This window comes from Passer domesticus, chromosome 15 (assembly GCF_036417665.1).
Source record: "Passer domesticus isolate bPasDom1 chromosome 15, bPasDom1.hap1, whole genome shotgun sequence".
NCBI classification, from domain to species: Eukaryota; Metazoa; Chordata; class Aves; order Passeriformes; family Passeridae; genus Passer; species Passer domesticus.
The window spans coordinates 2,647,473-2,673,208 of record NC_087488.1 but is presented as its reverse complement, the minus strand read 5'-3'; the positions used below and the strand labels follow the sequence as shown (position 1 = coordinate 2,673,208).

At 56.5% G+C, this 25,736-nt stretch overlaps 3 protein-coding genes across 8 annotated transcripts in view; 2 read left to right on the top strand and 1 right to left on the bottom strand.

The window, feature by feature from the left end:
• The first annotated feature begins 568 nt into the window (after nt 1–568).
• Nucleotides 569–7,619, top strand: LOC135281657 (glucagon receptor-like). The gene is made up of 15 exons (XM_064390705.1): nt 569–585; nt 728–1,382; nt 2,022–2,168; nt 2,329–2,425; nt 2,720–2,827; nt 3,090–3,211; nt 3,306–3,412; nt 3,478–3,638; nt 4,135–4,290; nt 4,477–4,537; nt 4,867–4,936; nt 5,312–5,400; nt 5,555–5,693; nt 5,974–6,015; nt 6,135–7,619. Exons 1-15 carry the CDS (start codon nt 569–571, stop codon nt 6,204–6,206), a joined length of 2,043 nt encoding a protein of 680 aa, XP_064246775.1. The 3' UTR covers nt 6,207–7,619.
• A 504-nt stretch (nt 7,620–8,123) lies between these two features.
• Nucleotides 8,124–25,713, bottom strand: ANKS3 (ankyrin repeat and sterile alpha motif domain containing 3). 3 transcript variants are annotated; one of them, XM_064390561.1, is made up of 18 exons: nt 25,599–25,713; nt 20,878–20,978; nt 20,576–20,751; nt 19,977–20,175; nt 19,659–19,780; nt 18,796–18,877; nt 17,982–18,117; nt 17,514–17,672; nt 16,342–16,467; nt 15,780–15,898; nt 15,316–15,483; nt 14,742–14,866; nt 14,343–14,484; nt 13,640–13,812; nt 12,396–12,511; nt 11,409–11,492; nt 10,872–10,967; nt 8,124–10,608 (listed from the first exon to the last, which is right to left on the bottom strand). In XM_064390561.1, the coding sequence occupies exons 1-17, from the start codon at nt 25,648–25,650 to the stop codon at nt 10,885–10,887; spliced, it is 2,163 nt and encodes a 720-aa protein (XP_064246631.1). In that variant the 5' UTR covers nt 25,651–25,713; the 3' UTR covers nt 8,124–10,608; nt 10,872–10,884. The 3 variants fall into 3 exon arrangements, 2 of the variants coding, with proteins under 2 accessions (XP_064246631.1, XP_064246630.1); XM_064390560.1 differs by lacking the exon at nt 25,599–25,713 and adding an exon at nt 25,312–25,455; XR_010348169.1 differs by lacking the exons at nt 8,124–10,608; nt 10,872–10,967; nt 11,409–11,492; nt 25,599–25,713 and adding exons at nt 12,589–12,744; nt 25,312–25,456.
• Nucleotides 25,423–25,736, top strand: part of DNAAF8 (dynein axonemal assembly factor 8) — a 91,201-nt gene continuing 90,887 nt past the window's right edge. For 3 of the 4 annotated variants that reach the window (XR_010348168.1, XM_064390553.1, XM_064390555.1), the window contains exon 1: nt 25,424–25,528. Coding sequence is in view for 3 of the 4 variants with exons in the window: in XM_064390553.1 (XP_064246623.1) it covers nt 25,446–25,528 (83 nt within the window). In the remaining variant the exon portion in view is untranslated. Of the gene's footprint in view, nt 25,529–25,736 lie in introns of all 4 variants that reach the window. The other variant, XM_064390554.1, reaches the window with a different exon arrangement.

Genomic DNA, 25,736 nt, shown 5'->3' with positions numbered 1-25,736 from the left:
CAATATCCCATCCAGCCCTGCCCTCTGGCAGTGGGAGCCATTCCCTGTGTCCTGTCCCTCCATGCCTTGTCCAGAGTTCATAATCTGGCAATGAGCAAACACCCTGCTGTTGGCTCGTGCTGGGGGAGGCACCTGCGGGCTCATTGTCCCCCCAGACAGCAAATCCTTTCCCGGGGCTGCTCCCCCACTGCGTTATTTGTCACCTGCAATAACCAGACACCGCTCGCATCACTGGAGCCACAGCTGTGACTCCTCATCCTCTGACTCCTGTGTCTGCTCCACTGCAGCAGCTCTGAGGCAAACATCTTGTTTTTGCAACACAAACGTGTTTTCTGGTGCATGCAGGCAGGCTGGGGGGTGAACCCCCCTGCTGCAGGGCAGGGCTGGCACCAGCATTGCCGCGGGAGGGAGGCACAGCTGCCCTGGGAGGGCTTGGAGCCCAGAGGGGCTGCACTGCTGCTGATCTGGGGGCCTCAGGGGCATCTCCCGGCTCCACTGATGGCAAAACCACCTTCCCCAGCACAGACCCTCCCGTCCCACTGCCAGCACCTGCGCTGGGGAGGCAGCAATGACCAGGGCCACCAGGCTTGTCCCATGGCTTGTCCCTGCCCTTGGAGTTCCCCTGGCTGGATGATGGGACCCATGGATGTCACAGGCTGTGTCCTGTGCTGGATCCACCACTGTCCCCAGGGGAGGGTGGCCCCCACAGCCCACCCTGCCGGCACAGGGGCTGTCACCATGCCAGCACCCAGCCCAGGGGACAGCGAGAGGGACCCGGAGCCGGTGAAGGGCTTTCCCTGGGGCTGTGTGGTGGAGGGTCAGGGACTCTGGGGGAGGCTGAAGGGGGCTGGATCCTTGATCCAGTCCCTGTGACCCACAGTTTGGGGGCTGGACCCCCGTCCCTGTCCCTGTGTGATTCCTCCAAGGACTCCCGAAGGGGCTGGACCTGGACCTGGTCCCCCATCCCGTGTGACTCAGTCAGGGCCCCCCGGCGGGGCTGGGCTGGACCCCCATCCCTGTGTGATCCCGGGGGGCTCCGTGGGTCCCTGGTGGAGCTCCGCGGGCGTGGGGGCAGCGGCGCCGGGACCCCGAGTCCCACCGGAGCCCCGGGAGGCGGTGCCGACCCCGAACTCCCCCCGAAGCCCCCCCAAAAGCCCCCTCCCGTCGGGGCACGGCGCTGGCAGGAGGCGGCTCCGCCGCAGACGCCGCTCGGTCACCGCCGCGTTCACCTCGCGGAGCCGGGGCTGCCCGCGGCACCGGGAACACCGGGAATACCGGGAACACCGGGAATCCCGGGCACTGCCAGGAACACCGGCACTGCCGAGGCTGCCGGGCACTCCGGGAACAGCGGGACTCCGGGATTGCCGGTCCCGCGGAGCCGGGTAAGCGGGCGGAGGAAGCGGCGGAGCCCCGGGACCACCGCAGGCACCGAGCGGGACCGGCTGGGGACCCTCGTGGGGGACAAACCGGGAGGTCCGCGCTGGAGGAGGGGGCCGGGCTGGCATCGTCCAGCCCGGAGCGATGGGGAGCCCCGGGAGGACCGGGGAGTCCCGGGGGTGGCGGAGCTGCTCCTCCCCCGAGCCCCCGGCAGGCTGGGAGGGGTCTCGGCCAGCAGGACCGGGCGGGACGTGATGGGACACAGCAGGAATGGGGGTCCCAGCCCGGCTGGGGGCCCAGGGGACCCCAGAGAGGTCTCGGGTCACCCAGGGGTGCCAGGCACTGGGGTGGCACTGGGGCTGTCACCGCTGTCACAGCCCCGGTCACTGGCGTTGCTCCCCTCGGGGCTGGCAGCGGTGGGTGGAAGCTGAGCAGCTCATCCGAGACGTGAGATCCATTTACACCCCGGCTGCTCTGCCTGGCGCTGCCCGAGGTTTTGGCTCCATCAGGGAACTGACCCGCGGCTGTGGCAGCCCAGGACATGCCCAGGACCTTCTCCTGTGCTGGCTTGGCACAGCTCTGCCTGCAGCGGGTGCGGGTGGCTGGCAGAGCCGAGCCGTCCCCGTCCCTCCACCTCTCCCCAGGATCGGGCTCCCCGGCCCAGTTTGAGACGCACCCCGGCACTGGGAGCGCTGGTCAGGCTGGGAGCGGCCGTGAGGGACATGCCTGGAGCTGGATCCCTGCGGAGCCTTGTGCAGCTTGCCTGGCTGTGCCTGCTCTCCTCCGTGCCGGTGAGGGCCGGGCTGGGGCCGGGGGGAGCGGGGTTGGCACTGCCGGGCTCTGACCCCTGCGGGGCGGCTCCTGCCCGGCTCCTGCCCGGCCCCGGGTGTGGCCGCGCTTCATGGGGGCAGTCACGGCGCTGGAGGCGCTGACCCAGCCCCGGGCTTGCAGCACGGCGGGGCCAAGGTGCTGGAGAAGACCTTCGAGGAGTGGCTGCGGTACCGTGACGAGTGCCTGAGGAGGATGGCGAGCGAGCCCTACCCGGCAGGTACCCGGCCGTGCCCGGCTCGGGGGCACACAGCCAGGGCTGGGGTTTATCCCTCCCCAGCGTCCTCTGCTCCCGTCACCCACGGAGGGTGAGCCGAGGGATGACAAGGACCTGCACACGTCAGATGGGACAGCCAGGGCTGGGTGTCCTGGGGGCTGAGGCTGCTGTGTGGCACATGGGCCCATTTCAGGGGGGCATCAGCCCCTCAGAGGTCTGGGATAGCAGGGCTCGGTGTGTGTCTGTGCCACCAATCTGAGCGTTGGCTGTCCCTGTCCCTGTCCCTGCCCCTGGAAGGGCTGTTCTGTAACAGGACATTTGACATGTACGCCTGCTGGCCCGACGGGAGCCCCGGCACCGCCGTCAACGTCTCCTGCCCCTTCTACCTGCCCTGGTTTGAGAAAGGTGAGGATGCCCTCCTGCCAGCCCCGAGCTGGAAGGGCTGAGCCGTTCTGGGGGTGGAGAGGCTCTCAGGGTTCCCTTCCCTTCACCTGACAGAGGGACCCATGAGCAGACCTGGGGTGAGGGGATGCCTGGGCGGCTCAGAGCAGAGCCAGCTGTGCCCATGGCTGCCCTGGAGCAGGGCACTGAGCCGGGTCAGATCCCTCATCCCGGGAGAGGGGCTTGGGGGAGCCTGGGGGACTGTGCCGCTGCTTGGTGTCCGCAGTGAAACACGGGCTGGTGAGCCGCAGGTGTGGCACCGACGGCCAGTGGGTGACAGTGAACGGCAGCCAGCCCTGGAGGGACTACTCCCAGTGCGAGGATGAGCTGGAGGTCACTGCTGAGGAGGTGGGAGCTGGCTGGGAGCGCAGGGACGGCCAGGGCAGCCTGGCCGGGGTGGGCACGCACCCACCCGGGCTCCCCGCGCTGTGCTCACCTGCAGGAAGGCGCCCGCCGGCTCATGGTGAGCTTCAAGGTGCTCTACACCGTGGGGTACTCGCTGTCGCTGCTCACCCTCATCTCCGCCCTGCTCGTCCTCACCGCCTGCCGGTAGGACACGGCCCTGCCCCTGCTCCCTCCCGCTGGGCCGGCCCTGCCTGACCCCGCTCCTGCAGGAACCTGCGCTGCACCAGGAATTACATCCACGCCAACCTGTTCGCCTCCTTCGGGCTGCGGGCCACCTCGGTGATGGTGAAGGACGCGCTGCTGGAGCGGCGCTGGGGCGTGCAGCTGGTGCAGGTGGCTGACTGGGAGGCTCTGCTGAGCCACGAGGCAAGTGCTGGGCTGGTGACAGCGTGGGGACCCTCAGCCAGGGCAGGGTGTGGGGGGTCAGTGCCCGTGCAGCCCCAGAGACCCACTGGGTGAGCTCTGGGGGTGCCGGTGTTGCCCATGCACCTGATGGATGAGGTCTGGGGGTACCTGTGCATGGTCCTGGGGTGCCCATCCACATGGTGGACATGCTTTTGGGGTGCCTGTGCTGCCCATCACCCTGCGGGTGAACTCTTGGGATACCTGTGCACCTGCTGGGTGAGCCCTGGGCTGTGTGGCACCTGAGGGATGAGCCCCTGATGGGTGAGGTCTGGGGGTGCCTGTGCAGCCTCTGGGTGCGCTCTCAGGGCACCTGTGGCCCCACGGGGGAGCTCTCAGCGTTCTTGGGGTGCCTGTGCAGCACCACACCCCCTCTGGATGAGCTCCTGGGTGCCTGGTGCCTGTGCTGAGCCGTGGGGTGCCCCGTGGCACCCAGCCCCACGCGGCTCTCCCGTGGCAGGCAGCGCTGGGGTGCCGCGCGGCGCAGGTGCTGATGCAGTACTGCATCCTGGCCAACCACTACTGGTTCCTGGTGGAAGCTGTCTACCTCTACAAGCTGCTCATCGGGGCCGTGTTCTCCGAGAAGAATTACTACAGGCTCTACCTCTACCTGGGCTGGGGTAGGGGCCACCCGGGCGCGCGGCGGGGACGGGGACAGTGCCCGGTGTTGGGAGCACCGCGGTCCCACCCATCCCAGGAGGGTGCGGGGTGGGGGCTCTGCCACCCCGGGCGTCCCCCCTGCACGGGGGTGGTTTCTCGGCTCAGGAGGGTGCTTGGTTTTACAGGGTTTGCTGTGTGACTTGCAGGGACCCCCGTGGTGTTCGTGGTGCCCTGGATGGCCGCCAAGTACCTGAAGGAGAACGCGGAGTGAGTAGGGATGGATGGAGGGATGGATGGATGGATGGATGGATGGATGGATGGATGGATGGATGGATGGATGGATGATGGATGGATGGATGGATGGATGGATGGATGGATGGATGGATGGATGGATGGATGGATGGAGGGAGGGAGGGATGGATGGATGGATGGATGGATGGATGGATGGATGGATGGATGGATGGATGGATGCAGGGGGGTCCTGCAGGGATGCTCAGAGGCTGCTGAGGGTCCCTGAGCCACCTGCTGGGGCTGGGGAGCTCTTGGAGCATGCTGCCCCAGCCCAGGGTGATGGTGCTGTCTCTGCCTCCCGGCAGGTGCTGGGCGCTGAACGAGAACATGGCTTACTGGTGGATCATCCGCATCCCCATCCTGCTCGCCTCCCTGGTAGGGAACAGCTGCCAGCCCCGGGTCTGTTTGGACAGCAGCAGCTCAGCCCCTGGCTCCTGGCCCTGGGAAGCTTCCAGCAGAGGCCAGGAGGGAGAGTTGGCCTGCAAGGACCAGCCAAATGCACAGGGGGTTCAGCAGTTTGCTGACCCCTGGTTCTGGGGCATCATGAAGGAAGCTGGGGTGCTGAACCCCAGAGAAAGGAGCTGGGGGTGGCTCCTGCTGCTCTGTAGCTGGGATTTTGGGATGGCAGGAGGGGAGGAAGGGCAGCAGCAGCTTTGGCAGCACAGGGGGTGCCATCTCCTGCTGGGTGAGTGTCACAGCCAGGGTGGGGGTGCTGGGCTCTGTGTGCTCCTTGCCCTCTCCCCCTCCCAGATCAACCTGCTCATCTTCATGCGGATCCTCAAGGTGATCCTGGCCAAGCTCCGGGCCAACCAGAAGGGCTACGCTGACTACAAGCTGAGGTGGGCCAGGAGCAGGGGGGGACAGTCTGGGCTAATGGGATAACACCACCTCCACACCCCTGACCTCTCACTGGGCCTCTCCTCCACCTTGCACAGCCTTAAATGACCACCCTGGGATTAACTGGGAGTTTTACTGTCCCCTTACTGTCCCCAGGCTGGCCAAAGCCACCCTGACCCTCATTCCCCTCTTTGGGATCCACGAGGTCGTTTTCATCTTCGCCACGGACGAGCAAACCACGGGCGTCCTGCGCTACGTCAAGGTGTTCTTCACCCTCTTCCTCAACTCCTTCCAGGTGAGGTGGGAGTGAAACAAATCCTTGCTCTGGGCACACCATGAGCAGAGATCAGGGGCTCCCTCTCTGAGCTTGCTCTCCTGTGCTGCTTCCATGGGAAGGGCGGCACCACCTCTGCCACCCTCTGCCCATGAGAGCGTGCTGCTGCCCCTGTGCTCTCTGGGCAGCGGTGCCATGGGGACCCCAGCCCTAAAAGCACTCAGGGGTGGCCTGGGGGAGCCTAAGCCCATCCCAGCCCCAGGAGAGGGACAGAGGGGCTCACTCCTGGCTCTCCCTGCAGGGCTTTCTGGTGGCTGTGCTGTACTGCTTTGCCAACAAGGAGGTAATGTTCCTGTCCCTGTCCCTGCCATGGCACGTCCTGCCCAGCTTCCCCACCCCACCCTTTGCCTGCAGGGAGGGCACAGCCACAGATAAGCCCCTGATCCCTCCCCTCCACGGCAGGTGAAGTCAGAGATGAAGAAGAAGTGGCAGCTCTGGAAGCTTGACCACCCGGTGCTCTGCTGTGCCCAGTGAGGTGGTGACCAGCCAGGGCAGAGGGGCTGCTGGCCACAATGGCCACGGGGCCTGGCTGGAGGGTAGGAGGCTGCAGGAAGCTGTGCTGGGCAGTTCCCACCCAGGATGGCCAGGCTGGGACCAGCATCTGGCTGTGCCACACTGGAGCTGCTGGAAGGGACATCCCTGCTGTGACCTGAGTGGGAGGTGGCACCCCTGGCTCTCGCCTGGCATTGCTGTGTGGGCAGCCCTGCTGCTTGTCCCCTGTCTGAGCACCTGCAGAGCCTGGCAGCCTCCCCCAGGACACCTCCCTCACAGGGAACCCCTGGCACAGCCACACCCCCCGGGCACCGGTGGGATGGCAGCACGGGGCAGCCTGCTGCTCAGCAGTGGCAATGGGAGATGCTGCCCACACCCTGCCCCACACCACAGCCAGGGCTTCCCTGTCCCCGTGTCCCAGCCCAGGAACACCTCACCAGACATCCTCAGCCACCCCGTAAAGCCCTGCACAGAGGGGCTGCTCCTGCCTCCCCCCCATCACTGACAGAAGAGCAGCTCCCGTCCCTCCTCGCTGCTCTCCAGCTGCACAACCCCTGGTGCCCCCTGCCATGGGCAGAGCCAAGGATGGAGCCCCAAAACCACTTGGGAGTGAAGGATTTGAGAGCAGCAACTCATGGGGCAGAGCCCAACCTGCCCCATGCCAGGTGCAGCATCCAGCCCAGCCTCCCCTGCTTTCTGGGGGGAAAGCTACATTTCCAGCCTGGCAGGAGCTCAGGAATCATTTTGCTGGCCAAAGGCTAAAATCCTGGGAGTCTGCTTTCCAGTGGGGTGCCAAAGCATCATCCCCCCCATGCCAAGCAGCCTGAGGATCCCGGGAAGCCCAGGAGCAAGGGAAGCAGCTGAGGTGGTGTGGTTTGAGCAGGGCTGCTCCTGTCCTGGCCCAGTGCTGCCCTGGAGGAGCCCAGAGCAGCTGGAGACAACCCCCAACCCCAGCTCTGGCCCGCGGGAGCAGCACGGACACTGCCAGAGCTCCTTCCCACCACATTCCTTCCTTGGCAACGCACGAGTCCCCTCCAGGCCCCAGGAGCTGCCCACGGACACGGGAGGTTCTCCAGGCCCTGCCCTTCCCCGGCGGGCTGGGGGAGCCTCTCCCAGTGCCTCAGGCAGGAGCTGCCTCGAGCACACAAAGCAAAGAGGCTGCAGCAGCCTGGAGTCTCACAGGAACGGTCCTGGATCGATGGAACCCCCCACGAGATCAATTTACACATTAACTCTCTTTTCAGATGTAAATAAATATTTATTTTTCAACAAGCAGAGCCTGCTGCTTCTGTCTGCTGCAGGGGAGGGAAAGGGCTCAATCTCAGAATGGACTGGTGGGGGGAAAGAACCTCAAAGCCCATTCCATCCTATGCTGCCATGGCAGGGACACCTCCCACTGGCCCAGGCTGCTCTGGGCACCCTGTGCCAGGGCCTGCCCACCCTCCTAGGGAACAATTCCTTCCCAAGATCCCATCCAGCCCTGCCCTCTGGCAGTGGGAGCCATTCCCTGTGTCCTGTCCCTCCATGCCTTGTCCCCAGTCCCTCTGCAGCTCTCCTGGAGCCCTTTTGGGCCCTGCAAGGGGCTCTGAGGTGGCCCTGGAGCCTTCTCCTCTCCAGGTGAACAGAGGAGCTCTCTGAGCCTGGCTCCAGCCCTTGCCTTGGAGTATCTCAGTGGCTTCCTCTGGGCTCCCCCCAGCAGCTGCCCCTGGATTCCCACATCACCCAGGCAGGCAGAGCTGGGCTCTCAGGGATCAGGCAGTGCCACTCCCCTGAGCCTGCAGCCTCCTGGCACAGAAGGCTGGAAAACCCTGTGTGCATTCCTGATTGCCCTGCAGCAATAAGTCAGGGAACTTATTCAGGATGCCCCAGCTCCCTCCACAGATACCCACACACCACACACAGGCTTCTCAGCTTTTATTCATTTATCCAAATCAGCAAATGCTGTTTTTCCTCGGACAGCTCACCTTAGGGTAGCACCAGGCTCCTGCTGCCTGCACAGCCCCCCTGGCTGCAAGGAATGCTGCTTCACATCCTGCCTTTAAGGTACTGCCTCCTCAGGGGTACTCTGTTCTTGAAGATCCCCTCCCTGCTGGGCCCTTGGCTGCTCTCACACCCTTGTTGAAGCCTTTACACCTGCAGCACCTGTTTGGGGTCTTTTTGCTTCACACACACACTGCCACCTCTCCCTCCTCTTCCCAGGCATCCTAATCTATTGGATAAATAATGTTAATCCCCCAACCCCCTTGATTCCAGCCTCAGACTTAGCAAAGCAAGCCTCAAATCCCTTTAGTCATCTTCCAGCCACTGCTCTGTCCAGCCCCCTGTTCTGAGGGGACTGCTGAGCCAGGGCTTTGCCCTTAGGAGTTTTAGGTTTGGTTTTTTTTTGCCTTAAATTTAAGGGAAACAGCACTAACACCCCCATATTACTGCAGCCAGAGGCACCATCAAGCCTAGGGAGAGACCCTGGAACTCCCCAGTGACAGGGAGTGAGAGACAAAGCCCTGAACACTCCTCCCAGCACAGCCTCAGCCCTCTCAGGAGTTTCCAGGGGTGCTGCATGAGGAGAATTCCCTCCACCTCATCCAAACTCTTCAGGATGAAGCTCCTGCAGCAGCCTCACCCCGCAGCTGGCACTGGGTGCCCACGTGCTCCATGGCATTTGCTCAAGATGACAAAACAGTGCCCTGTGCTGAGGTGGGAGGTAAGCACAGGCAGGAAGCAGCACCTAGAGGGGGAACACTGCCAGGCACACGGGGTCACAGCTGAGAGGGCCATAGCTGCCTGGTTTGGGACAAGGGCTGGCTCCAGGAAGCACAGACACTACAGGCAGACCAGTTGTCACCCCTGCCTAAAGGGACTCGGGCAGCTCACCAGAAGGGGTGACCAGCTGGATGGGTTTTTGTATTTGGGATCTGTGCCCAAAGTCCAAATACCAGAAGGAACACACAGTTCCATCCTCTTCCCAAAGGGACTCATCCTGATTCATCAAGGTCATCACTCATAGACTTCAGATTTTGAATGTTGTGTTTTTCCCCCTTACAGGACTCAGGAAAAATGGGAACACAGAGTCACTGGAAACTACTCTACACAAGGTCCCTAGAACCCTCACCCCCTCCCAGGGACAGGCCTGTCCATGGCAAAGCCCACCCACGAGTGCCCTGAACTATTTCCCAGCACATCAAAGGCAGGCAGTGGTGAGAAAGGTGCCAGGAAGGCCTGGCAGCACAGCTCTGTCTGGGCTGTGGTTCCTTTGCCCACCCCCCATGGGGCACAGAGCTATCCCTGTTCCTGCTCTGCTGCCTTGGCACTCCCCTGCTTGTCAGAGGCATGGGAAGCTCAATAGTCCCAGCTCTTCCTTCTCTCTCCTGTTTTTCCAGGGGATCCCTGCCTTGCTGGGATCTTGGCACACCAGGCCAATGACCTCTGCCATAGAGCACTGACCACAAAGCCAAGATCTTGGGGCTGGAGTAACAGTGATGTCCTGGTTCTGGCCAGGACAGGGGTCATTTCTGCAGGACCAGGACCTCTCCTGTACATTTTTGTTGTTACTGTTCCTTATCTCATTGCTGTTCCCAGTAAAATGCTTTTATTTCTACCAGTGATCTTCACTTTTGTGCCTCCAGTTCTCCTCTCCATCCCACCCCAGGGGAGAGGAGGTGAGGAGGGGCAGTGGGTGAGTTGGGAGTGTTTCAGTGAATGCCATTCCTAAACCACCAACGTGATCACACCCAGCCCATGAGGGCAGCAGGAACCCAAAGTGAACCAGAGTGGGCTGGTTGGAGGAACAGGCTTTGAAGCCCAGATCTGGGGTGGCAGTAGAGCAGACATTCCAACTAGGAACAGGGCTGCAGTTTGAATTCCACTGCAGCTCAAAGAGCCAAACATCACAAACTCCACTCCCTCCACCCCTCCACAACAAACTGCCTTTTTTATGGCCTCAGATCCATTCTCTGGGCCAATCCCTCTGGCACAGGAGGAGCCAGGGACACGTTTCAGAGGCCCTGGGGAGCTTGGGATACAGAAAAGAATAATGAATTGATTGCTGTGTGCAACTGTCACCTTTCTACCACCACCCAGACCTGAACAACAAGGGCTGCAGGAAGCTTAAGGCAGACAAAACTTCTAGGCTTGGAGCTTCTCCTCCAAACCTAAACCTTTCAAACAAAGGTCCTGGGAGCCTTGAGTCAGGCCCCAAGAGCAGCTGGTTGTTGTCCTCTGCTGTCCCTCGTCCTCCCAGATGTGCTCTCTGGTGGCATGGCCTCCTCGGTGCCCTGCCAGCTGTGGTGGCCCTTGGCAGAGCTGTGGTGCTGCCAGCACGGCCCCGTGCTCCCTCTCCCAGGCACACTCAGCTTCCGGGTGGAACAGTCACCCGACGTCAGTATTCCTGCAGCCACCAGGAGAAAGGGACAGTCACCCTCTGCTGGGACCAAGGGACAAGGGGCTACAGATTCCCCAAAGGGAGAACCAACAGAGGGCACACAAGGATGAGTCAGAGCCCAGCCCTGGTGTGTGGGCTCTGAGCAAGATTTGGGCACATGGCAGTGAGGGATGGTGTCCCCTCAGTGCCACAGGCTGGGACTGGCAGTGAGGGATGGTGTCCCCTCAGTGCCACAGCCTGGACTGGGCAGGGCAGCTGTTCCCACTCACCCTCCTGGCTCGGTTATGGCTTTGGCCAGCTCTGCCCGCTCTGCCCCAGGGCTTGGAGCCTTTGGAGGTTTTGAGTCACAGTCTGCAGAGCTTTTCCTGAGGACAAACCAAAGAAAAAGCAGCATTAGGAAGGGGCCAGGGAGTAGGAAACAACAGGCTGTACTCAGCCACTGCTGTGCTGCCTTCCTGCTCTGAGAACAGGGGTGTCTCTACTGTCTGTAAGTTGCTGGGACAGTTTCCTGTCACCAGGAGAACAGGACGCAGGATTAGGGAACCACTTCCCTGGCAGCTCTCACCACGGAGCAGGAGATGCAGGGACCACCCCCACCTCTCAGCCTGGACCTGTCACCAGGGGATGATGCAGAGCCCAAGATCTGCAGCAAGAACAGCACCAACCCCAGAGCCTGGAGACTTCCCTGAACGAGCAGGGATTGTGGGGTCTCTCCTAACAACCACTCCAAACCACCAAAGCCCACCCAGCCATGCCTCCCCCAGCACTACAGTCCCTCCACACACCCAGAGTCTTTCCCAGCTTACCCATCTCTCCCACACACTCCTCCAGCACAGCTGACAGCTCAGGCAAGCTCAGGGACTTCAGGGAAGGTGGCCACCCTTCCAGCACTGCAAGGACAGGGACACAGTTAATCCATCTGCAGCTCTCTGGGACAGAGCACACAAGGGGCTGGTGTTGCTGGGAAGCATCCCCAGCCAAAGGGATTCCAGTTAGGGCTTCTGAATCACATAGGAAGGGAGCTGGAGCTGCCTGTGCCAAACTGAGGGGTTTTCTAGCAATTCTACCACTTAGGAATTTATGGTTTTAGACTCGCTGGGTTGTTTATTAAGAGAATCTCAAAGAGATTAAATGTAGTGGACAGAAATCAACAGGATCTCTGCTTGTCTCACTTCTAAGACACAGGCAGCAAGAACAGGTCAGCAGGAGCATATCACAGGCAGCAAGATAAGAGTCTCAGAGTTATGGAACGATTTAGGTTGGAAGGGACCTTAAAGCCCATCCCATTCCACCTCCTGCCATGGATAGGGACATCTTTCAGTAGACCAGGTTGCTCCAAGTTCCCTTCAACCTGGCCTTGAGCACTTCCAGGGATCATTTACCAGCTCCTAGGGATAAGGAGCTGCTGGGTCAGGCCTGCCAAGCCACAGAGGTTTGTCCCATGGATCCAACAGCAAAATCCCCAAATTGGATTAGGGAACCAACCACCCTTTCTGGTTCAGACCCTGATGCAGTGCACAGGGTGGAAATAAACCTGAGGTGCAGCCACAGATCCCTGAAGCAGGGCTGTCACAGGGGCCTGTGCTACAGCTCTGCATTTTTAGCCACAAATGCCTGCCAGACCACAAAACTTGCTGACAAACTCTGCAAGTTCCACTCCAAATGCCCTGAGAGCTTGAAATGCTTCTCCTGAGCAAGACTTCCATCTCACTCTCAGAGTCTGGCTGCTCATCCATTCCCATCTGTCTGACTTTCAGCAAGGAAAGACAAGCAGGGCGCTGCCCTGGGCTCACCTGGGCGCTCCCCGGGCCGCTCGCTCTCCCCGGTGCCGCGCTGCTCCCGCGTGCCCGGCGCGCCATCGCCCGCCCGCTCCGGGGCCAGCCGCGCCGACAGCTCTGCCTGGCAGCTCCTGCCAAACCAACACAGCCATCAGCAGGGCCAGGGACACGCTGCAGTGACACTGCACACCCCTACAGCCTGCAGTACCTGCGTGGGGTGCCCGGGCAGCGCCCCTAAGGCCCTGGGGTACAACCTGCTCCTTGCTGCTTCCCGGGAGGAGGAAGTGGTGCCTCAGCCCAAGCCTGGGGTGCTGGCACTGCTCAGCTCCCAGCCACTGCCAGCTCTGCCCCGTGCACAGAGGAGCTGTGGGGGGACAAGACAAGGAGGGGCTGGGGTGAGCAGCAGGAAGCCCAAGCCAGGGGCTGTGTTGGTCTGTGGGACAATCAAGCCCAATCCAAGGTTTCTAACGGGCAAAGGAAACGACCTCAGGAGAGGCATGAGGGGCACCCAGGCTCTCAGGCTGTCATCCCCATCCCACCAATTCAAGCATGGCACGGCCCTCCCACAGCAGCCTCAGCTCCTCAGTCAGGGGGAAAGGCCAGGCTCTGCCCCTTGCAGTGGGAATATTGCTCTGCTGAGCTTCTGGATCCAAATTCAGCTCACCCTGGCTTGGCAGCAAGCAAACCCCACTCCCTTGGGCTGGGATCCTTAAGCAGCAGAATTTATGCCACTTTCAGGGATGTCCCTTTTGTATCACTGGACAGAACAAGGCCCATGAGAGGAGTCCAACTGGGGCACAGAGAAAAGCATCACAAAGGCAGTAAAAGGAGTGTCAGGAAGCTATTTAGATTATTCTGCCAGCTGTCACAGAGTGGCAAGAAAATATTCTTTACTTGCGAGTTACTGCACATCCTTTGGCAGGGTATGGGTTAAAAACTCCTTTTTGTATTCAAAAAGGTCCTGATCACCAAGTCTTACCCTGGGTAGGCAAAGCCTCAGCCTTTTGGTTGCTTCTAGTTGGAACAGGAGCACCCAGCACCCCCAAAAAGGCCACTTCCAGCTCATGCATCTGACCAAAGCTTCACATGTGCTCCCATGGCTGTGGCTTTTCACTAGGGAAAGTCAGGCAGGATCCAAATGTGTTCAGGTGCCAGGTGAGCCCACCTGCCTTTCCCTGAGCATCACCTGCAAGGCTGCCACTATGACCCCAAATGCCATTTCCCAGCAGTCTCAGTGTCACTTCCGGGGAATGACTTACTTGATCTGATCCAGCAGGACTCCAGCATCTGTGGTGATGGCCTGAGCCTCTCTGAGCTGGCACTGGATGGCATTCCAGGTCTCATCCCGCTCCATCAAACAGCTCTCGGCCACTGCACGCAGCTTCTGCTCCTGGCACACCTGGCCCTTCATCACCTGCACCTCCTCACACCTCTGCAGCAGAGCACACTGGGGGTCAGGCTGGGAGCACTGAACATCTCTTGAGTCCATGCTATTTTAATGCCTCAGGCAGCCAGAATGTTCCTTTCCAGTGGGAAAGGAAGCTGAATAAAGCTTGTACACTGAGGACAGGTTCTCTCCAGACTAAGCCCAGCCCCACAGCTACAATTCCCCCCTCCTCTCTGTTTACAAAGTTACTTATGAGACCAAATTTCCCAAAACAACACAAGTCTGTTCACTGATGGCTGCACAACTTCACCATAAAGACAACACAGCTGTGAAAGAGTAGGGATTTGATTCCTGCCCCTGGCTCCTATAGTTCCTATAGATGGATGGGAAACAGACACAAAGGAGCACCAAGGATAAGGAGTGGGTGAGTTGTACTTGTGCTGTTTGTACACCAAGTGTGTCCACTCTAAGTTATGGCTTGAGGTGAAGGAAAAACCATCAGAGCCACAACAAAACCACAGCACTGATGGCTTCCTGCAGGGCGTAGGGCCCCGAGGAGCTGGCAGCAGCCTCACCTTGTGCAGCTGGATGGCCAATTCCTGCATCTCCGCCTCCAGCCGATCGGCGTAGGCCAACTCCAGCGCGTCGCTGGGCGGGCGGGCGCTGCTGTGCCAGCGCGCGATGGCCGACGTCATCTTCCTCTTGGGGCCAAACAGCCTGGGGGGATGCAACCAACACGGGTCAGGCCCAGCATCACCTGTCCCTGAGCACAACAGGACGCCATGAGCACCTCTGCAGTGCCCTGGTCTCTCCAAGGTACCTCCAGAAGCAGGAACGTGTTACAGCGGAGGACATGGGGATGTCGGATTGTGTGGGGGCAGCCAGAAGAGAGCAGCACTCCCCAGCTAAACCTTCCTGACCAGGCTGGAGGTGGTTTGTAGGGGAAAGCTGGCACAGACAGGACAGACACTCACGTGATGCCTATTTCCTTCAGGTCACTCTCTGTGAGGGTCAGGAAGATCCGGAGGTCCACGTCTTGCTCCTCAAACACCTGCAGGTACTTCAGGCACCCAATCTCCTCAAGGAACGTTGCCAGGTCCTGCAGCCCAGACAAAACAAACTTATTTACACCCTCTCAACAAAAGCATCACCATTCCTCCTAATCATAAATATTTGCTTCCTCATGCTGTTGTAGCACCTTTCTGGGTTCCAGCAGCAACCACAACTTCCTGTGGTTCCCTGCCCTTCTCCAGTCACACACCAGGCCTGGCCTCTGCTGCAGCCATGCCCCTTCTAACAAGGGCAGAGCAGAATGACACAGAATCAGCTACTCCAGCCCACCCCACTGCCAGGTTTGACAGCCCACCCACAGGGCAGAACGGCCTAGGAAACCCCTCCCAGCAACAGTAACATCTCAGCAAACAGCTCCTCTACAAAAAATTGCTGTTTCACAAGCATTTAAATTTGGAATACAAGGTGTTTTGGTAACCTTGGAAAGCCTCCCACACCTGGCATGTGACAGAGCCTGCAGGACAAGTCTGTGGTTACCTGGGGCCCTGTGTAGGCTGGGGGCTCAGGACAGACCAGGTGCTGGCAGCAGCCCCCAGCCTTCCCCAGGCACTGGCTCCACTGGCTGTCACTGGTGCTGCAGCGGCTCTTGCCCTTAAAGCTCTTGGCTTGTTTCCGACTTGGGGGGCTGTTGGTGTGGTCAGAGTCCTGGAAAAGAAAAAAACACCCACAGAATGGAAAGGATGATTGTGCAGAGATGTCAGGATCAGGGGGCTAACAAGTACAGGCTCCTACAAGACTTAAAGGCCCTTTTGTACTGCAGCCCCAGAGCTGCCATGACCCATGTGAGCTGTGAGTAACCTTCAACCTCTTCCCTTCCTTAGTTTTCCTGTCCCTGGAAGAGCCTTTCCTCACCCAGCCTGGCCCTACAGGCTCCCATGGGAATAGAGTCTCCCAAGGGTAAAAGCACTGCCCAAGCTGAAGGCAAAGAAAAGAAAATCCACCTCATTGCTTTCCAAGGAGCCTTCGCTGCTGACTCCTGGGATTCTAATTAGGCATTCACTGCTGCTGCTGCTGCTGCTCCTGATGGTTCCCAAGCTGTTGCTGGACAAAGCACTATCCTCTGAAAAGGAACAGGAAAAAAATATTGAAGTACAACTTTGTTACATTCTGGATTTGTTACACAATCACCAGCAAAACCTCCAGGAGGGTGTAAAGGAAGGGGAGATTCAGAGCAAGGCTTCATGTGCAGCACCCAGGATACAAGAGGACCCTGAGGTAGAGATTTCACATCTGATCCCCAGCACTCTTCTTTCCCTAAGTCTGTTTGCCACCAGAGACACTTCTGGAAACAGCCATGCTCTGTCTTCTTCCCACCCTCCTTCAGACTTCTGTACAAACTGATGAAATTACCACACTGAGCTTTATCTTCTCTAGCTAAACCATCCCAGCCTTCCCTCAGGAGAGACATTCCAGTCTCAGCATCTTAGTGGGAAAGGAGGCCAAGGCCTGGACTCACAGCCAGGTGTGCACTGCAAGCTGGACCTTCCTGAGCCAGTGACCTACCCCTGCTGCTGCTGCTGTCCACGTCCAGCTCGTTGATGGGGGAGGTGACGTCCCTGTGCCGGATGACACCTGGCACACAGCTGCCATCATTGCTGAAGGTGACGTAGCCCTGAGGGGGCACCTGCTCTGTGTGCAACAGGAAGGGAAACAGATTAGGATGTAAGTTAATCAGGGAGGCTGCTGCAGAAAATGTCACTACTTCTGGATCTGAAAATCACCAAAATGAGAGACTGTGCTCGCAACTGACAAGTTTCATTCTAAAAATCACAGAGAGCACCTGAGAAATACAAGTTTCTGCAGTTCCCTCACATGACCCCACAGCACAAGAACTTCATTTACATGCTCACATTGAAAGAAAGTCAGAGAAAACACCTTATAGCAGAGATGTAACTTAAACAGCAGCTTCCAGCACTCCTCTCCTTGTTATACCAAATTATGGAAGGGGAGATACAGCTGCTTAGGAGAGCAGCCCTGCACACCCTGCAGAGCCAACACCCCTGCAGCTGTGCTAAAACACCGGGAGAATCCCACTGGCATTTAAGAAGTTGACAACATCATTCCAATACAGCCTGGGGGATAACAGACTTGTGTTTAAGAGAATGAACTGAGCTTTGAACATGCTTTCAAGTCCGTAATCTTGGTTATTCCAAGCAACCAGTCTGAGAAATACCTGTGACAGACAGCAAAGCAAATGTCCTAGCACTGCATCCAGGATGTCTAACTGGGATCATCTTTCTCTTGGTCTATTGCAAAGGTTTTGCAATTCCATTTTTAGAAGCATTTCAAGCATCAGGGAAGGCAAAACTCACAAGTTCACTCTTATGATCAATGATTTCTTGGCCGCTGTGAGCACCTCCCTGTCATCAGCTTCAGAAGGGGTCTCAAACTTTTGAGCCTGCCTAAAAAGGGAAACCGAACTGTTCTCAAGAGTCAGGGGAACAGCAGCTGAGAGCAGAAAAGTATCCCACTCATCAATATCCAGCCTTGACAAAAGAGTTCAGGGGGTTTTCTTTCTAACCCAGACACTGGGTAGTGAACACCTTCATACAAAACTATCTTTGTTCTGTACGAACCACACATGAATCCCAACAAATTAAAAATGGATAGCAGGAACAGCTACAGTGCATTTGAGGTCTCAGGGGACTGTCCCTCAGTCTCCCAACTCTCCTCACCATAGCAAGACTGCTTCCTTCCTCCAAGGCCAATTGCTGTGATCTTGGCCAAGGCCTGGGGCCCCTCATGGATGCTGGGACCCTTGGTCCTACGAGCAGGTCTCTGTCTCTGGGGAGCAGAATATGATTCATCTGAAGAACTCAGCTCCTCATAGTTGCCTGTAGTTCAAACACAGGTTGTTAGCAGCACAGGAAGTCATTTGCCTGTTTTACTTGCTACAGGTCCTCTAAGTGCAGTGGAAAGAAAAAGAGAAATGTTAAAGAGTGAAGGTGAAACAGCTAACCTAGGTCAGAAAGGGCCAGCAGACGAGTTGTTGGATTCATGCCTTTTTCATCCTCAGAAATGCTGGAATTTCCAGGATAGACCAGGTAGCACTACCCTATCTACACAGTATAACATACTTTCAAACTATCAAACACCTCACTTCAGGTTCCATCTTAAAATGAGCAAGGTCAAACATCTGTTACCTGGACCTCTGCAGAAGACCTTGGGCACTGGGGCTGCATGCAAATCTATCAGCCCCACAATCTTGGTGTGGCCATACTTCATGGCCAGGGTCCGTGCTGTGGCTCCAGTGTTATCTCTGACATCTGCCTTCACTCCCTGCAGAAAAAAATACCTGGTTAAGTGCAGAGGGCAGTGTAAAAAAAAATATATGTATATGAAAAAAAACCCCAAAATTGTCTTAGCTCCTACATCAGCAATACAGGCTCACCTTTGACAGACAGTTCAAGCTGCACTAATACCCTGAATGCCTTTCTAGTTATCTCCAGTCTCTCTAACTCCTGAACGTCAAATAGCCCAGGGCTCTTGTGCATTGCCACTGGGAACAGGTTTGTTTGATCTGAAGTGTTTTGCATTGCTGCCTCCTTCTGGCAGTAAGCTGGACCAGTCAAATGGGACTTAAACCAAACTGTGTAAGAGCCCTGCATGCTCATGAGCTTTTGGATGCAGATGTCCAGTACCCTGAGCATGCAAGCCTGTAAACAGAAGGCAGTGTGTTTACAGGCTTCAGTTGTTTTCTAATTCAGTCATTATTCAGTTACATCTGGACAGTCAGACCTCATTCCTATTCCTGCAAGGCCAGTGTAAAATCATGGTACCAGCCTGCAGAAAGCAGATTCTCTGAAAACAGTCCTGAAAGTCTAGGACTTCAGAGGTGACTGTCATCAAGGAGCAAGCACAACACTGTCAGAAAAAGCATGGTGTCAAATTTGTGGTAGTTCCTCTGAGGGCTGGAACCAGACTTTCAGCTACACAGAGAACTGTCAAGACACTTACATGATTGAGAAGGTACTGAACAATTATCTCATGGCCAGAAGCAGCTGCTTCCATCAGAGGTGTGTATCCATACACTGGCTCCCTGGGGAGAGAATACACACAGGTATAACCACAGCTGAAGTTCTGCCATTCCCTAACAGAGCATTTCCACCCCTTAACCTTTGCTGATCACAGACTCTATGATGTACTGGCTGTCCTGTTGTAGAATTAATTCCCTGTAGAGATTCAGTGTTCCTAAACTGGCTGCACAGCGACAGATTACTCTTCCAGCTGCAGACCTGCCTTTAAGAGCCCAAATCACTTTTGCAGGAGCTAATAAAGGAAGAACCTCTTGTTGCCCTCAGGCAATTCCATGTACATAAATGTGTGGTAGTCCCCAGGGCATGGGAATGCAGGGCACACTTCAAAAACCAACCTGGACTCCGAGTATATAAAAAAAAATCAATAAAAAGACTTCTGAAGTGCACTTGAGTTCAGAAGGTGTCAGTGTTTAGCTGATAATTAAACAAGCAGCAAATCTAATTTCCCTTGATCTTAGTTTAATAAACAGTGGCAGCACGGGCAGGCTTCAATTCAGTTTGCAGGTCACCTGTCTCTGTATTAACTGTGCCACATTCTGAGGTACAGGGGGAAGACAAAAGCAGGTGTTTAGTGTTTGTTGGAGTGTGTTCATCTGCCACCTGTTGCTTTCATGCTGAATGACAAATGACAATGAAATTACAATGAAATTATTGCTGGCCAGGGGTCTTTGTACATGGAACTCTTAATTGCAGTTCTGTTATTTCTGAGGCCTGCCTTTTACAGCTTTCCCAAAACCCTCTGATTTTAAGGATTCCCCCATGAAATGACAGATTCCTCCTCACTTGCAGTTGGCATTTGCACCATTCTCCAGTAAGAACTTGACCATCTGCTGGTGCCCGGCGCTGGTGCAGTGGAACAAAGCAGTCCAGCCATGGATGTCCTTCATCTCCAGCTCTGCCCCTTGCTGCAAGAGAACAGACAATACTCCTTACTGCATCTGCTTTGCTCAGGCTTTCAGCCACTGGCGCTTTATGCTGGGACACCAGGAGTTTAATTTAAATTCCACCACAAAGCGGTCCTCAGAACAGAACACAAAGTGGCAGCTTGTGGATAATCCCACCCTGAGCTGTGGCTTTACCTGTGTTTTATGGGATACACACCTGTAGAAGGAAGTAAGCAACACTCTCATTGCCACAGCTGGAGGCCAGCATAAGGGGAGTCTGGCCTTCTGGGGTGGGGATGTTCACGTTCACTCCCGCTTCCAGCAACAGGTGCACGATGTTGTCGTGGCCGATGTAGGAAGCGTACATGAGTGGGGTCCAGCCCCCACAGTTCCTCTGGTTCAAATCCAGGTCTCCGCTAAGGAACAGGGGAAAGAAGTCACATGAACTACTGTGCTGGAGCTGTGGACCACAGCTGGCTTCTGCAGACTCTTGTTATCATCTAGCACTGAAGCCTGCATGGGAATTCCTACCAGCTCCAGCACAACCTCCCCCAGACTGCAGACTCACAGAATGCTTTGGGGTAGAAGGGACCTCAAAGACCACCTCATTCCACCCCCTGCTATGGGGAGGACACACCTCCTACTAAAACACTAAGGAGGTCATTTTTATCAGCAGATTTGCCCCTGGAAACTTTGTGCCAAGAACCCTTTGGGAGTCGCAGTGACGTGTCCCTGCTGCCCCGACCAGCGTGGCACCGGTGACAAGCACACCTGCAGCAGGTGGCACCCAGCCGTGCTCCGCCCAGCCCCGCTCACCGCTGGATGCACTCCTGCACCACTTGGTACTGCCCGACCGAGGAGGCCGTGTGCAGGTCCAGGGGCACGTCCAGCTCCTCCCGGCACAGCACGGGCCCCACGCCGTGCCACATGGAGAGGCTGCGGCTCAGCAGCTCCGACTCGCTGGCCTCGTCACTCAGCTCCGACATCCTGCCCTGAGGAGCCAAACCAGAGCACAGCACTCAGCTGCTGATCCCTGTTTTCCATGCAATTACAGCTCCAAGCTGCCACAGGCTTGGAAGGTGAGGCCAGCTCAGATGTGTGAGGTTTCAAATTCTTACCACAAATTTGATTGACTCCTCAGTCTGAAGCAATAACTGTTGCTGAGAAGATTTTGCTGGAAGTTTTCTCCTGCTGTCGAGAACTCTGGGATTCCAGTACACTGGAAAAATAAAAGGCAATAATGCTAAACCCCACATCTTTCAAATCTCCTTTTAACATGGCAGAAGCAGTGGCTTTATTTCCTCCCTGCCTAATCCAAACATGCCTAAGGCAGCTTTGAATAACCTCGGCAAGAGAAGACTAAACATCTATTTAAGACCTGAAGGTAGGCTTAGTGTTTTACAAAAGGATGTAATTCTTGCTCTGCATGTTTTATAATGCAGGGAGAGAATTAAGAATTCATGTCTCAGACATTCCTGGTCTTGTCCATCCGTCTTTAATTACCGGATGGTCCTGATTAAATCAGGACACAGTCATTAATAATGACAACTGCCCACTGCTCCCAAAACCACTCTGTCACCTGAAGAGGGTGCACCCTCCACTGTCATCAGGTTGTAAGCAGATTGTTTCTACCATTTATTGTTTCAGCCCTTCAGAAGTAGCCTTGTCTCAGTGAATCCTGGAAAATGCTGAAACACTGGGAGCAGCAGCACACCTGCCCATTCATTATCCAAGCACACCCCCCCTCCTGCAGACACAACTTAATTACACAGCTTCTCCAGCTCCAGGACTGCCTGAAAGGTTTATCCCAGCCCCAGCCTTAGAGAGCAACTGCAGACTAATCATTTGAACCTCTCACAGGAGAGTGTTCTTGTTGGCACTCCATGAAGAGCTGCTCAGCACAGCTGCAGCTCCAGGACACAGAATCCCAGAGTGGTTTGGGTTGCAAGGGACCACTGGGTGTCATCTCACCCCACCTCCCTGCTCCAGCAGGGTTCCCTGAGCACATTGCACAGGGCTGTGTCCATCTCCAGAGAAGGAGATCCACAGCCTCTCTGGGCAGCTTGTTCCAGGCAATCCCATGGGAATTGCTTCTCCCTCCCTGCAGTCTCACTGCCCACCAGGCACTCCTGAGGTTTGCCTGGTCCCTCTACATAAGCTAAGCCAACATCAAGTCCTTCTTCCTGGTAACTTCTCGCCAATTTAATTCCTTGGACTCATTCTGGGGTCAGTCAAATGTGGCACTGGTGAGGAATAAAAGAGAGCAAGAAGGTTTTTCAGCAGCAGCTGCTTCTCAGAGTCCCTCAGCTGTAACATTTCAAGACCATACTCCTGTTTTCTGAGCAACTGGGAGTCTTTGCCTTGCAAGCACCAGCCCCTTTTCTTATACAATAAGAAAACACCTTTCATTCCTACCTCTTCAATCCCCGCCCGGATCCTTTCTCTCCCACCTTCCTTTTCTTCCCCTCCCTCATTCTCAGCTTCTTAAGACTACAAAAGCACCACCTATTGTATTCCATCAGCTGGTAGGAGCCTCAGACAAGATCACACAGAGACAAGGGAAGGGCCTGAACTCCTCACATCAAAACACAAGGAGAGCTAAGTGGATTGGAGTGGATCATAAGGGGGAAAGTAGGAGTTTCTCACTAGAACAGATTAAAGCTGCCCCAGGGAGGCCAAAAGGCAGTGAAAGGAGGTAGAATCCAGGGCAGTTTGTAGAAGAATATTTAGGTGCAAGTCTAGCTCGTTGTTCCCTACATTCCTCGTTAACTGGGTACATTAATTATAAAGCACTCAGGTGTTTGGTGTTTGTCAGAATCAGCCTCTCTCAGGTACAAGTCCCCACTGCAGCCTTGGTGAGGTGATCCATAGTCAGCAGGGCAATAAGGACAGGAGAGAACACCCAGGACCTTCAGCCTTCTACACCTCCCCTGTGCTCTGCCTACATATTTGCTTTTTACTTTTTAAAGCTCTGAGATCCCCCTCACACTGAACTTCAGCAGGTTGTCAGCTCTGCAAGCTGCTCACAATCTCCAGGACAACAAGAGTGATCAGAACCCTCAGGACTGAAATGAAAAGACCTGAATGAAACAAAATCAGAGTTGTCTGGGGCAAAGAGGAGGAGCCTGGAGGGGACATGTGACACAAGCATCCAATACATAATAATCCATCACATCACCAGGATGGTTTGGGTTGGAAGGGACCTCAAAGTCCATCCTGTCCCACCACCTGCCGTGGCAGGGACACCTTCCACTATCCCAGGTTCTCCAAGTCCCATCCAACCTGGCCTTGGACACTGCCAGGGACGGGGCAGCACAACAGAACCTAAGAAGCTCAAGTCACTGCACAGAACATTTCAGATAAAGCCCACAAAAATCCCTGTAAAAGTAAACATGAGAGTACTGAGGGACACTGGGTCACTAAGAGTAAGTTTGACAAAGACCTCCTGAACAGTCACAGGCTGTTCCCCTGCTTTGGGACAGTGACAAGTTCACATTTGTTAGAGGCCCCCCTCAGCTCTGTCCTGCTTTCAGCTGGGATAGAGCTCATTGCCTTCCCAGCAGCTGGCACAGGCTGATTGTGGATTTAGGATGAGAAGAATGCTGATAACACACTGATGCTTTGGTTGCTGCTATCCAGTGCTTACCCTAAATCAAGGACTTTGCAGCTTCCCATGCTCTGCTAGCAAGGAGGTGCCCAAGAAGCCAGGGGGGAGCTGACCCAAAGTGGCCAGAGGGATATTCCATGCCACTGAGTATGGAATTGATAGACTCCCAGTGTATGAACTGGGAAGCATGGCTGGGAGATGCCAATCGTGCCTTGGACGTGGGATGGGAATCAGCAGCATGTGAATCAAAAGCAATCATGTTGCTTTTTAGTTTCTTTTGGGTTTATTTTCTCATTATAATCATTATATTTCACTTTGCTTCAATAATTAAATTGTTCTTACCTCAAGCCTCAATGAGGTTTTCTACTTTCTTTTCTGATTCTCCTCCCCATCCCACAGGGATGGAGCAGGGAAGAGCAGCAGCCTGGCACTTGGTAACCAGCTGGGGTCAAGCCGTGACACTTGTGAGACTGCTGTTATTATTATTATTAGTATTCAATTTAATCTATCAGCACCCAACTATTCATCAGGGTCAGAGCTCTACAGTGCTGGGGCACAGAGCAGCAAACCCCACACTGCCCTGGATTTGGAGTTTGCTATTTGAGCAAACTGGAAGGCAGAGGAAAAATAAACTTAGTATGAAAACTGATGCAAAAAGTGCCTTAGAGCCACACTACAATAAACAGGAGGTGGTTTGAGGAGCAACCAGCCCCCACCACAGAAGAAATGCAACACTGCCTGTTAACACCCTCAGCAGGCTCTGCTCAGCTCCAGGCTCTGCTCAAGTCACTCTCTCACATCCCCTCCCACAAGCACAGGTGACATCCACACGTGTCCTTCTGTCCCAAAATAGGGACACCCAGGGCACCACAAGTGGAGGCTGCTGGAGGCTCCAACTGAGCCAGCAAACTGACAAGAGAGAGTCACAGAATATCCTGAGTGGGGAGGGACCCCCAGGGATCATCCAGCCCTGCACAGACACCCCAACAATCCCACCCTGTGCCTGGCATTGTCCAAGCACCCCTGGAGCTCTGGCAGCCTCGGGCTGTGCCCATTCCCTGGGGAGTCTGGGCACTGCCCAGCACCCTCTGGGGGATGAACCTTTCCCAAAATCCAGCCTGACCCTGCCCTGACCCCAGCCATTCCCTGTCCCAGAGATTGGAGCTGCCCCTCAGGAGGAGCTGCAGCCCCCTCTGAGCTCTGCCCTCAGTCTCCTCCAGCTGAACTATCCAAGTGCCCTCAGCTGCTCCTCAGACCCTTCCTGTGCCCTTGTCCCTCCTCTGGACACTCCAACAGCTTCAGATCCCTCTGATATTGTGGTTGCCCCCAGGACTCCAGGTGAGGCCCCACCAGGGCAGAGCAGAGCAGGAACACACTCCTCTTCTGCTCCTGACTTTGCTCTATTTCTACTAAACCAGCAGCAACTTATCGGAGACACTAAAAGAAGCCTCCTTCCATCCCTTTTTAGGTGCAATTGTTCCCAGCTCAGCCACAACAGGAACCAGAACATCTCATTTTTGCAGTGTATCACTCCCTGACCGACTCAGCCAGCACAAATCACAGCTGCAGGAACCACACCAGGCTCCTGAGGTGGGGAGAGAAAACATTCCTGGATCCACAACACTCGAGGTCAATCCTACCCACATCTGTTGAAAATACACAAAATACACCAAGCTCCTGGACTCAACCACCTTAAAGGTCCTTTCCTCAGCTTAAGTGAGGAAAGGACCTCACCTGAGCTGAGTGATTCTACCACGAGCCTGTCACTCTGAGGCACATTAAAGCACATCACACAGTCTCAGAAAAACGAGGCAAGAGGCACAAAAGCACTTGAGCAGCCCCATCAGGGAGCACAGTGCCCGTGCCAGGGCTGTGCCCGCCAAGGCAGCCGGACCCGGCACCCGCGGGCTCGGCCCGGGCTCGCTCCGCTCACACAACAACGCACCTGAGGCGCACGCAGCGGCTGGAGCGGCCACAGCGGCCGCCACACGGCTGTTACCGAACATCTCCCAGCGACACGGCTCCGGGGCCGTCACCCCCACACCGCCCCCGCGGCCCTGCCAGCAGCGCGGCCTCAGCATGGCAGACCTCAGCGAGCGGGGAGGAACGGCTGCGGCCGCGGGCACAGCGAGGACGGGGAGTGCCCGGGGCCGGCCCCAGAGGTGAGTGCCGCCGCTGCGGCTCCTCGCCGCCGTCCCGTCCCGTCCCGCCCCAGCCCCGCCGCTCCCTCACCTGCGCCCCGGTGAGCGCCGCCGCCGGAACTAGTCTGGGACACGCAAGGCATGCCGGGAGCGCCCCCGCCCTCACGGGCCGTGGACTACAACACCCAAGAGCTCCCGCGGGGCCGGGCCAATGGGAGGAGCCCGTTCG